The sequence below is a fragment of the Heptranchias perlo genome, chromosome 3, assembly GCF_035084215.1.
Source record: "Heptranchias perlo isolate sHepPer1 chromosome 3, sHepPer1.hap1, whole genome shotgun sequence".
Lineage (NCBI taxonomy): Eukaryota > Metazoa > Chordata > Chondrichthyes > Hexanchiformes > Hexanchidae > Heptranchias > Heptranchias perlo.
Window position 1 is genome coordinate 18,312,780 of NC_090327.1, and position 13,435 is coordinate 18,326,214.

Consider the following 13,435-nt stretch of genomic DNA (forward strand, 5'->3'; position numbering starts at 1 on the left):
AGTTGTGGCCAAACCAGTGTTTTATAAAGGTTCATCATGACTTTCATACTTTTGTACTCTACGCCTCTATTTATAAAGCCCAAGATCCCGTATGCTTTTTTTAACCGCTTTCTCAACCTGCCCTGCCACCTTCAACGATTTGTGCACATATACCTCTGGATCTCTCCGTTCTTGTACCCATTTTAGAGTTGTGCCCTCTAGTTTATATTGCCTCTCCCCATTCTTCCTACTGAAATGTATCACTTCGCATTTTTCTGCATTAAATTTCAACTGCCACATGTCCGCCCATTCCACCAGCCTGTTTATATCCTCTTGAAGTCTATCACTATCCTCCTCACTGTTTACTACCCTTCCAAGTTTTGTGTCATCTCCAAATTTTGAAATTGTGCCCTGTACACCCAAGTCCAAGTCATTAAAATATATCAAGAAAAGCAGTGGTCCCAGCACCGACCCCTGGGGAACACCACTGTACATCTCCTTCCAGTCCGAAAAACAACCGTTCACCACTACTCTCTGTTTCCTGTCACTTAGCCAATTCTGTATTCATGTTGCTACTGCCCCCTTTATTCCATGGCCCGCAATCTTGATGACAAGCCTACCATGCGGCACTTTATCAAACGCCTTTTGAAAGTCCATATACACCACATCAACTGCATTACCCTCATCTACCCTCTCTGTTATCTCATCAAAAAACTCAATCAGGTTAGTTAAACATGATTTGCCTTTAACAAATCCATGCTGGCTTTCCTTAATCAATCCACACTCGTCCAAGTGACTGTTAATTCTGTCCCGGATTATCGTTTCTAAATGTTTCCCCACCACTGAGGTTAAACACGCTGGTCTATAATTGCTGGGTTTATCCTTAAACCTTTTTTGAACAAGGGTGTAACATTTGCAATTCTCCAGTCCTCTGGCACCACCCCATATCTATGGATGTTTGGAAAGGTATGGCCAGTACCTCCCCAATTTCCACCCTTACTTCCCTCAGCAATCTAGGATGCATCCCATCCAGACCCGGTGACTTATCTACTTTAAGTACAGCTAGCCTTTCTAGTACCTCTTCTTTATCAATTTTTAGCCCATCCACTATCTCAACTATATCTTCCTTTACTGAGACTCTGGCAGCATCTTCTTCCTTGGTAAAGACAGATGCAAAGTACTCATTTAGTACCTCAGCCATCCCTTCTGCCTCCATGAGTAGATCTCCTTTATGGCCCCTAATTGGCCCCAACCCTCCTCTTACTACCCGTTTACCGTTTACATGCCTGTAGAAGACTTTTGGATTCCCTTTTGTTACCAGTGTTACCACATCTGAGATACTACAGCTGAAGGACACAAAGCAGCCAATAGGCAGCGCTCCATACCTTCAAATATATTGTGTGGATGAGGGACTTTGCAGACAAACACTGCATCAATTCATTACTGTCACTTGTCTGCTTAATTCTTGTGATGAGCCCATATGGAAAAACAGACTCCTCCAAATTATGTGCAAATATTATTGTTTACATTCTTGAAGCGTTTTTATCTTGCCACATAGATTGTTAGAATTTCTTCCATTGCATGAAGATGGGGGCAGCCTGAGAACGACTGATAACAGGCCATTTAGTCCATCCAGTTCACTCAGGTTGTAGTCTATTTTCTGGACCTACGTTGCAGACACACAATTCAACCTCCACCCTGCCACATCTCCTCCCTAATCAAGATTATCTCTATATTCTCTGAAAAGACTTCATAAGAACATAAGAAATAGGAGCAGGAGTAGGCCATACGGCCCCTCGAGCCTGCTCCGCCATTCAATAAGACCATGGCTGATCTTCGACCTCAACTCCACTTTCCCGCCCGATCCCCATATCCCTTGATTCCCCTAGAGGCCAAAAATCTATCCATCTCAGTCTTGAATATACTCAATGACTCAGCATCCACGGCCCTCTGGGGTAGAGAAGTCACAGAATTTATTCCAGTTGGTGGGTTAGTGTTGTACTTTATACTGTCAAAGTTGAGGGTGCAGGAACAGCAGTGAAAGTGGCTGGAATATTCTGGAAAGCTATTCTAAGCAACACTACTCAAGTGGTCTCCTCTGGTGCCAGGCTCTCTGTATAATTGTCAGCCAGCTGTTCAAGAAAATGGGCATCAAATATAGTCAAGTACTGAAGGGAAAGCCATGTATGAAGAGTTAGAAGTCAACAGGAAATGGGATTCTGAGATTTGGAGCAGTCCCAGTAATTTCATAAAAGGAAAGAAAGGTAAGAAATAAAAAAGATATACGAGAAAGGGAGAGTAAAAGTAGAAGCAGGATAAAGTTCCTGCTACACTGGTCCAAATAGTAACTGTTCCAGCCTCAGAAAGATCAACATCCCCAATGTGACATTTCCATTTCCTACACTTGAGAGAGACTGATTATGTAGTATTAAATTGTGACAAATTGATGAGCAGATTTGTGCTGATGACTCACTACCACTAGGATTTAGGCAATACAAACTAACCGCGTGCAGTCAGCAGGGAGAGAGGAGTCTTTCATCTCATTGTCTAGGCCCCAGAGGTGAACAGTAGGGCTGATTCTGAGCTCCTGCACTTCCAGTGGGAAAACTGTGCTTGTAGGGAACACGGTTGGGAAATAGGTTTCCCTGATTCTCCGACTCACGGATCCCTGTGAGCGTGGTTCCCAGCTGGAAGCGTGGAATCATGGAATCAGCACTTCTATCCAAACCTATTTGGCTAATCAAGTCCTCAAAGCTCAGTAACTATAACACATACAAATTCAAGGACCTTTCCCAGTAACTTATGCTGCAAGTCTATTACCCTTTGTTGAGGAATAATTTGATCTGCTTTCTCTTCTTAATGGTAACATGCCTGCCTGAGTCAGAAGGTTCAAACCCTGCTCCAGACAATATCAGTGAACTTTCAAAAGGCATTTGATAAAGTGCCACACGGTAGGCTTATCATCAAGGTTGTGGCCCATGGATACAGAATTGGCTAAGTGACAGGAAACAGAGAGTAGTGGTGAACGGTTGTTTTTCGGACTGGAGGGAGGTGTACAGTGGTGTTACCAAGGGGTCAGTGCTGGTCATTAATATACATTCTTGATGTATATTTATGACTTGGACTTGGGTTTACAGGGCACAATTTCCAAATTTGCAGGTGACACAAAACTTGGAAGTGTAGCAAACAGTGAGGAGGATAGTGATAGACTTCTAGAGGATATAGACAGGCTGGTGGCATGGACGGACACGTGGCAGATGAAATTTAACGCAGAAAAATGCGAAGTGATACATTTCGGTAGGAAGAATGAGGAGGGGCAATATAAACTAGAGGACACAATTCTATAAGGGGTACAGGAACAGAGAGATCTGGGGATATATGTGCACAAATCGTTGAAGGTGGCAGGGCAGGTTAAGAAAGTGGTTAAGAAAGCATACGGGATCCTGGGCTTTATAAATAGAGGCATAGAGTACAAAAGTATGGAAGTCATGATGAACCTTTATAAAACACTGGTTCGGCCACAACTGGAGTATTGTATCCAGTTCTGGGTATCTTAATTCAGGAAAGATGTGAAGTCCTTAGAGAGGGTGCAGAAGAGATTTACTAGAATGATTCCAGGAATGAGGGACTTTAGTTATGTGGATAGACTGGAGAAGCTGAGGTTGTTCTCCTTGGAACAGAGACAGTTACGAGGAGATTTGATAGAGGTATTCAAAATCATGAAGGGTCTAGACAGAGTAGTTAGGGAGAAACTGTTCCCATTGGTGGAAGGGTCAAGGACCAGAGGACATAGATTTAAGGTGACTGGCAAAAGAGCCAAAGGCGACATGAGAAAAAACTTTTTTACACAGTGAGTGATTAGGATCTGGAATGCACTGCCCGAGGGAGTGGTGGAGGCAGATTCAATCATGGCCTTCAAAAGGGAACTGGATGAGTACTTGAAAGGAAAAAATTTGCAGGGCTACAGGGATAGGGCGGGGGAGTGGGACTAGCTGGATTGCTCTTGCATAGAGCCGGCGCGGACTCGTTGGGCCAAATGGCCTCCTTCCGTGCTGTAACCTTTCTATAATTCTATGATTCTATTCTATGAGTGGAGACCAGAGCTCTGGATCTGAATTCTGGCCTGACATCCGGTGGGTTTCTTGAATCTGGTGGGTGTGGGTGTCCTCACCTAATATGGGAGCCCATAAAACCCTCCGGCCCTTGAAGACTAACCACTCTATCGGCTGGTATAAAGATGATTACGGCCATGGAAGGAGCGTTCACATCGCGGCCTGGCAGACTGTTAATCAGCCTGCGAATCTTTCCAATCCAAGGGGAAGAGTGCGAAGATATAACAACAACAACCATCGTAAAAAAATTGCCCAGATCAGCTTTATCAATCCCTGTTTTTACCACGCTCATAAATCCACCTGTTCCATAACATCAAAATCGGGAGCACAAAACAGGATTCCGTTAACTTGATACAATTTTCATAATTTAATCGAAATATAAATAGAATGAAAGCCATATCGGAGATCAAAGTGTGCACTTACAGACAGTGTACAACGGTGCGTCCCTCTCCACCATCATACTCCTCCTGCCACTTCTCCACCTGTCTGATGAGTTTCAGGAATGAACGTTTAGATACGGGATTGTCTCGGTACATTGGCCAGCCGAGAAACTGGAACTGCTGAACCATCCGATAGCCATCCTGAGGCTGCATGGGCACATGCCCATCAGAAGATAGGAAGACATAAAGGGAAATAAATGTCACTAAATAACCTTGCTAAGAACGCTAAGCCTTCCTGTCCCCTCGACAGTTTTGATTTATTTTGTAAACCCACTTCCTCCCATTTTTTAATGGGGGATCGTAACAAAGTGCCTTTCCCGGCATGCCTTGGAAACCAATCAAATTTGTGAACAACTACGTTTTTTTCAAAGAAACCCTCTAAAGCCAGGACTCAGCAACACATTCCTTTATTTTCCACAGCTATAAATCCTGGGTCAGTTAGAACTATCAATCAACATTAAGAGATATTAAATTTTTTATGCAAGCAAAATGCATCCATTTACCATTTTACTAACTGTTTTGTAGGAAGGTTTAGTAAAATGTTTAAACTGTGTTTATTACACGGCCGAGTTTCACATTTAAGGAGAGATGTTGATGGAGAGCGGGATCGGTGAGTGAGATGAGGTGGGCAGCATACCCGAATGGCGCCACTGGAGCGAGGCCTGGTTGATTGTCACAACCGGGCATAATAATATGATTGACAGGCTGGCAGGCAACGATTGTTCATCGTTCATCATAATTTTGAAAACTTAATCAGGTGACCTCTCTTTCCCAAAGTGAACAAGCCTAACCATCCTGATAATGTAAATTTCTGATTCCCAGAATCTCCCTGTCCCCCCCTCCTGTTACCTCTTGAATGCAATGACCAGAACTGCCCCTGGTGCTCCAGAATATCTCATTCAAACTCCATTTTATTCCTCTGCCATTTTAAGGCAACATCTAATTTAGCCTTTGATTTCACTGCAGTCCATTAACTAGGCTGATGGAGTCACAGGTTTATCCACAATGATTATAAAAACAAATAGCACTAAAAGTCCTGTTTGGTGTAAAATTATTTCTTAAAATTGTCTGGTGCTTTTTTTAAACTGATAATCATTAAATTGCCCTTTCACTTAAAACTATTGTTAAAGTGAATCGGTTAAATGCCACCTAATTATGAGACAATATTGTTCAAATTAAAAATAACAAACTTGTTCAAACTTTAACACATCAATGATGGTGAAGAGGTTAAGAATAAATCCTGCACTACTGTTAGTTAGATTCTTTCTTTATTCAACTGTCAACACATCATCTACAACAGCAGAACATTTCTTTACTGTTGTACCCTGTTTAAATTTATGCTCAGTCTAAACATTTTAATAAACGAGTGTTAACACAAATGTATTCAATGTAGAGAACAATCCTGTGGCGAATTGTTAGCATTACATAAAAAACATTTTATCCTTTTTAATGGAATTTTTAATACACCCTCCAATTTATAGCTACCGATTAAAGTATGATTACTTTTTAAAATTGGATGCTTTTCAGGATTTAAGTACTATTAAGTATTGCTGTTGAGATGTGTGGATTCACAGGACTAAATGCAGTGTCAATATTCTCATTTTTTTCACATCAATACACAGAGAAGCTGCATAATGTCCTTAACGAGCCACCATTGAGTGCTAGTGAGGAAACAAATGCTCCATATTTAGATGTGGTGAGTCGAATTTGAAAGAGCTTGTGAGGATTTTAAAAGATTGATTGCCCTCAATGCGACACAAAGCAGGTCCTTACCCTGGCTGCATTGTAAATTCGGAATATTCTGCTGATAATGTCTTCCTCGAGGTCGGCTGATACAAACTCCACCTGGAGGGGACCATGTCGGTGGACCCCATTTTCTGGCCAGTACTGGGGGCACAGCTAGTTTGAGAAAAGATAACAGGCATTTATATCCACTAAACACTACTACTGTGAGGCAATTGTAGTTATTGAAAGACTTGCATTTGTATCACTTTGCCCTATTACTTCTCTTGGGAACATGTCAAAGTGCTTCACATACAATGAGTAGCTTTGAAGTGCAGTTTCCTGTGGTTATGTAGACAAACATGACAACTGCTTTACACACAAGATCTAACAAATAGTAACATGTTGAATGACCATTAATCTGTTTTGGTGATGGATGTTGAGGGAGGTTGTCAGACAAAGCAGTAGGAGAGTCCCTGCTTTTCTTTGAGTAGTGCCATGGGTCTTTACTGATCACCTAAAGCTCGGTTTAACACATTCAAAGGATGGCATCACTGACAATGCAGCACTGGCCTTGGGAAAGACCTTAGTACAAAGCTGGGGTGGGGGAGGGTGAATAAACTGAATATGATTGTTGAGTTACTGATAGTATAATCAATATTATGCTGTACTAAAGATTCCTGCTTTGGTCCCTATGCTGCAGCCTAAGCCTCTCCTTCACTGCTGCATTTACATTACAGGGCTGCCACTGAAGGCTGCCCTGACTTTGATAGCCAAGTTCCGCACCCATGAGGACGGCCTCAACCGGGATCTTGGGTTCATGTCACGCTACACGTAACCCCACCAGCGAACAAATGTTATCTGTTTTTAATATAACGGGTCATTTGCTGTCTTTTCTATGTTTGTTTCTGCCTCTCTCTTTTTTTTTTGGTAGTTTGTATATTCGGTGGCCTTTTAGGGAACACCTCTCTGTCTGCACACTGTGATTGCCGTGGCAACGGGCAGTTGGAAAGACTATCTGTAATCACCAGGCATTGTTCTGTGATTTATAAATGCGAAGGATTCGAGGATTTCATTTCCACAACATTCACCTGAGGAAGGAGGAAGCCTCCGAAAGCTTGTGAATTTCAAATAAAACTGTTGGACTATAACTTGGTGTTGTAAAATTGTTTACAACTGACTTTGACAGCAGTGTTGGAATGTAAGTGAGGCAGTGTTCGTGCCTCCCACCTCAAGAGGTGGCTGACAGAGGCCTAGCACCACCAGAATAGGATTGCCAATCCTCCAAGATTGGCCTGAAGTCTCCAGGAATTGAAGATTAATCTCTATGACACTGAACCGAACAACTCTGGAGAAAATCATAGGGGCACTAAAAAAAAAATTGTGTTTTTTTTTTCATTTTCTTGGAACGCTTCTTTTTATTAGTGGTAAAAATATTGGAGATGGGAAAAAAGTCAAGAATCATCCAATTGGGTAATGAAGAGACTTTTCACTTTTCAATTGGAGTAGGAAGGCGGTGCACTGCGAGGATGGACGTGTAGCGACCAATGGCGGGAGCGTGGGGACGGGGCAGTTGGAGGCAGGAGGTCATGTGATGAAACCTCCAGGAATACATTTAACCAGAGTTGGCAACCCTACATCAAAAGTAAACATAAACAGCCATCTTTGGTGACAAGCTACCGTTTTTGGGGTCATGGATGGGCTGAGCACTCACCCATATGTATAAACCAGGAATGTTGTTCTTGCATTGATGGATGGTAAGGGCTTTCCCCTGACTTTAGGGAAGGACCCTGAGTGTAAGGTTAAAGTCATGACTTCTAAACAACTGCACATATGCAAACGTAGGCATTCCCAGGTGTTTTTGTGTTACTGCCAGTGCTCTTGTACTCCAGTGTAAATTAAGCAAATTCCAAAGCACCGGAAGCCCCAGTGCATTGCTTCCATTGGAAGTGGTTCAGCAATATGAACTAGCCATATGTTGCACGAATTGATATCTCCTCCTTCATGTATTCAAAACAGTTGTCCCAGTCCTGCCGAATTAAGGGTAGTTTGTAATGTGTACTTAATTAGCTAGACTTGACTGTGCGTGCGGTGAATTTTGCAGTGGACTCATGTATAAACTCTTTGTAGTTAGAAACTGTAACAGCTGTTGCAGTTAGGCAGAAGAACTTTGCCCCATCTGTTTGGAGCTGAAATAAGAGGCCAGTATTCCGACACATTGAGCTCCCATTGTAAAGATGTGGCCTAATGATAACTATGGGGAAAAAGTCAATGAAACACAGGTTAGCTGTGGCCCTAGCTGGTAGTAAAAGGAAAATTGGTGTCATTTGTTCATGGTTCTGGTTCCAACCTGAACAATTTCCTGAGGACGCGAACTGTTTTACTCTATTGCATTCCCAGCCTAATACATCCTCACCAATCCACTAGAGTTCAGTCGGACTATTTTTCGATCTGGAATTTCAGTAACTTCAGGCATGGTATAAATAATGAGACCGTTAGTCACAGGGCACAACAGCGGAGGTGGTTTCGAAATATCATGCTTCATTAGGGTTGCCAACCCTCAAAGATTGTCCTGGAGTCTCCAGGAATTAAAGATTAATCTCCAGGACACTGCTGCGAGCAACCCGGGAGAAAAATCATAGGGCCTTTAAAAAAATGTTTTTGTTTTTATTTTCTTTGAACGCTTTTGTTTATTAGTTATAAAAATATTGGGGATGGGTAAAAAAAAAAGGCTGTTTGACTGACAGTCAAGAATCATCCAATTGAATAATAAAGTCTGTTCACTTTCCAATTGGTGCAGGAAGGTAGGGGAGCCCTGTGACGATAGATGTGTCGGGTGACCAATGGCAGGAGCATGGGCCGGGCAGTTGGAGGCAGGAGGTCATGTGATGAAACCCCCAGGAATACGTCCAACCAGAGTTGGAAACCTTATGCTTCATGCATGGCCGCAACCCAAAATGGCTGATATCTTGAGGGCGGCAAAGATTTGTAACGAGGCAGAACTATGACTTTTAGAATTAATATTGTGTTTATTAGAGACAGGCCTAGTCATCGTGTTCAAAGGAGTTCAAAGCGTAGTTTGTAGATGATTTGTAGATGATAAGTTAATGGTCCAAAACAGAATTTGTTCCACTTCATTTTTAGGAGAGGCTGAGTAAATAAGTACAGTCTGTACAGAGTGATAAAGAGGAAAATTATGGATGGCTCATGAATCAACATTTAAAATCACTCTTTATATTACAGTGCAAAATCTGGCTGTTTTTAGATCATTAAAGCTATCTTTGCAACTGATTGAGGAAAACGTAGTATTTCATTGATGTTTACTGCCTGTTGAAATCTGTACTTTTATCCATCCCTCACATTTCTTGTGCAGTTAGCTTCCCAATAATAGATCAGTCAATTCTCCATTCATTGCACTCCCGGATTGGGGGGGGATTCTTTCAATCACCTGTCATAATGTTGGTGGAAGATGAATGGATACTCTGAAGTTACGGATTGGAAGAACCCCTGAAGAAATCTTACCCCAATATTTTCAATGCAAGGTCAAGATGTCTTGTGGGGCGGAGGGGAAGGGGAGGGGGTGAGTCAGAGTTTCTGATATGTGCTTCTGGCAAGTGAAGCTTTGGGTCAGGAGTGCAGATTACACCTTTATTGTGAGAATTCTTTCTCCACATTAGTAAGAGCTTCTTTACAATGTGAGGGCACTACAGTGCACACAAGGGAAAGTTCAAAGTCATAATAATTACAGGCACATATACTGGGCCAGCATCTTACTGATCTGCATGCCAAATCTGATGATATTTATAAATCAACTGAAATAAGGAAGGGGGAAGCTCGTAAAAAGAAAATGGAAATTCAATGACAATTTGACTGGAAACAAGGGCACAAGGTTAATTATTTTTAATTCATCCACAAAGAACAAAGAGAGAACAGAATAAGAAACATACTGGTTAGCAGCCAACAACTGTTGTGCAGTAGCAACTCTCAATCACAATAGACAAAATATTGATTATATCATGGAGAAAAATACAAACTCCCAAACTTTTTTGTTTGCATAATAGGGTCGGTGAGTTTGGTGGCCTGCTACTTTATGTTCAATTGGATAGGATTGTTCAACTTTCTGAAAATCCAATTCTCAGACCTGACAGCACTTGTGATAATAGTCTGTAACCAACAAAGTGAGTTCTTGTAATGTCAGTAAATCCGCCACTTCATTTTATGTGGAGCACTTTGTCTCACATGTTCTGCTTAACCCTACCTCCCACCTCACTCACCTGCATTCAACCGCCATCAGCTGGCAGGCTGATCAAGTATCATTAAGGAGTGACTAAATTTTTTAATGGAAAATCGAACTCTCAGAATTCCTGTGAGTTTAACCTGTTACACGGTGTAATTATGACATTTCCTGCTTTTAAAACTCTTACCCATTCAGGCTTGACAATCTGAATGCCTGCACCTCATTTCAGTAATTGAAAGCCAGGCCAAAAACATTTTCGATAAAGGGTTTAAGCAAAGTGCCCTTAAGAAGGCCAATTAAAGGTTCTTCAGTTACTGAGCTCAAATATTTTTTATCTTACTGACAACCTCGCAGAATGTTTTACTTTCATGACTTTCATGATGACTTTCATTTTCTGTCAAGTAAGAAAATGCCTGGCACTCAAGAGATGTTGGATGTTATTCTGTTTCTCCATTACTTTCTAGAAGGGTTTGGAGGAATTAAATATCTTTCCAAGGACCTCCTTGGTCGTAGTAGTTGAATGAGTTTATGGAGAGCAGGTTTATAGAACGGGTATATAGGAAGAAAACAAAAAAATGGGGGGCTTCTACCCCAATGTCCACCTATCATTGCTGTATACCACACATCTCCATACTGCCAGCCTGGAAAACTAACTAAAGCTGACCAAGAGCTTCAAGAAAGGTAACAACTCAAAAAAGCACCAAACGTTGGCTTATGACACGTACTTACACCAAACATGCAGGTGGGGCACATGCTAGTCATAACTGAAGCTGGAGGTATATGCAACACTCCACTACAAGTATAATGGAAAATTGTGGCAGGAATTTTCCCTCATTTCTTGGATTATTGTGGATACGTATAAGTATTCTCTGTTGCTAAATTGTTTAATTTCTTTATACCGTTAGCAACGACAAGAAGGTACTCTTTGCACTTCACTTCACAGGACTCTTCCCTCAACCTTCCCAGTTCATGTTGGTACTTCTATTGCACTCTCCCCTTCAATTCAAAATGATGCTCTTCCCCCCTCTTCCACACCAGTTCGTAGACATTTACCCCCCTTCCCCCTCAATTCAAGTTGGCATTCGTCACCCTCCCCTAGTTCATACTGGCACTCTTCACGTTCCTCAGCCCCAACTCATGCTGGAACTCCAACCCCCCCAACACTCCCCCTCCTCAGCTTAAGCTGGTACTTTTCTTCCCTCTTCCCCAGTTCATGTTCACACTGATCCTTAGTTCATGCTGGCACTGTCCTTACCTGCCCCTACAGTGCCACTCTCAGCTCTCCTCTTCCCTCCTCTCCCTCTTCCCCACCAGCTCCTATCGCCTGCTGCTATAGGAGATTGAATTTTGCAAAAATTCCTACCTAAAGCCCCTTTCAATTCCACGGAGCAGTAACAGGACATGTCAATGAGGCAAAAAGCCAGATGTTTTTTTTAATTGTGAATGCAGAAAAGGGGGACACTGCCCTGACAATACTGACTGTTCAGTGAAACATGCACAATTGGCACATATGAATCTCACAGGTCTCACCCACATCCCATTTCCCAAATGAACTCCCTGTTCCATAAAAGTCTTCAATCTAAGATCCTGGCTTTGATCCTATCAGTACATAATGCTTCCCAACTGTGTAAAACCTTCAATGTATTTATCCTCAGGTACCATAATCTGTACCATTAACCAAGAACGCACATAAACTTTTCAAGCCACTGGAAACTTGATGTAAAAAAAAAACTCTGCCACTTTCTCCCTGCAAAACTTAGCACTGAATCAACCAAGTTTACACATACCTGTGCAGGATCCACATCATTGAGCATGACGATCGATGTACAGTGATAGTCCAACACAAGTCTCCAGAAGTCCTTCACAGTATTGGGTAAGGGATGTTGGGTAACAATAAAGGCTGAAGGCTGCTTATAACTCTGAAAACATGAACCAAGAGTTAGGCTGAGACAATAGGGTAGATATTCCCAGTCCTCAGCTACTGGCAGCACATATTGGGAAACCGATGGTCAGCTTGACCCCAATTTTCTAATATTTGCTGGCAGCCAGGCAAGGCCTCAGAAAATCTGTGCTGACATTTAAATGTTTTCATTCTTCAGCAGTGCTAAAAAAAAGAACTCCTGGACCATCCAAAATGGCTTAGTAGATGAATGACTCATGTGGTATGGCACTGTGCCATACAAACTTCCAGGTTCCAACTTTGTCTCCAGGCTCTGCTATATTTGTTAATTCCAGCTGGGTCAACAGTTGGGATGTCATAATTGGCTCAGTCCTCAGTTAGCAATGATCCAAACATTTCCTGATCCCAGTCCAGTGGCACCTACTGGATACTATGAGTATGCATGTGTTTATCTGCATGTCTGTGTATGTGTGTGAATGTGCGTACATGTGTGTGTGTACATCAGGTGAAGACAGTATCAGGCTTGGCCAGACAGGAGGTATTATTTGAACTGTCCTCCCCACTTTTCAATTTTATCCTCCTTGTTCTTTTTGCTTTACTTATGTTATTTTTATAGCCAAGAGGCAGAGCAGACTCTGAGGTCTCTGCCAACTGAACACTACACTTGCTAAGTGTGTGAGATTAGCCTGAGTTGACCCTCCTCCTCTGATTTCTGATTCACCTCGCCCTTCCTGTATGGAAGTTGCAAGCCTTCATTTGGGGCCCAGCCCTGATGTCCTGCTCAGGATTGGCAACTTGCTGTGTGGTGAATCATAAACGTGAACTCGTGTCATACAACTACAGGCAATGTGTGCTAGTATACTAATCTGTCAGCCACTGGGTTAGTGCAAGCACCCAAGAGTTGAAAATATTCTGTTGTCTCCCTCTTTGCAAAGACGAGATGCCCTGTTTTCACGGGGCTATCTAACCCATGCAAAGTACTGGTCAAACCAACTCAACCACGTGCAATTCCAGGGCACAACATGCAGGTGCTTGGGCTATCAGG

The 13,435-nt window shown here is 42.3% G+C and overlaps 1 protein-coding gene across 3 annotated transcripts in view; it reads right to left on the reverse strand.

The window, feature by feature from the left end:
* LOC137310786 (receptor-type tyrosine-protein phosphatase mu-like) overlaps positions 1–13,435 on the reverse strand; it is a 797,377-nt gene that overhangs the window by 12,273 nt on the left and 771,669 nt on the right. For all 3 annotated transcript variants that reach the window (XM_067978407.1, XM_067978404.1, XM_067978408.1), the window contains 3 exons: positions 12,278–12,409; positions 6,305–6,430; positions 4,515–4,678 (listed from right to left, as the gene is read on the reverse strand). In XM_067978407.1, the coding sequence (XP_067834508.1) occupies positions 4,515–4,678; positions 6,305–6,430; positions 12,278–12,409 (422 nt within the window). The remainder of the gene's footprint in view (positions 1–4,514; positions 4,679–6,304; positions 6,431–12,277; positions 12,410–13,435) is intronic.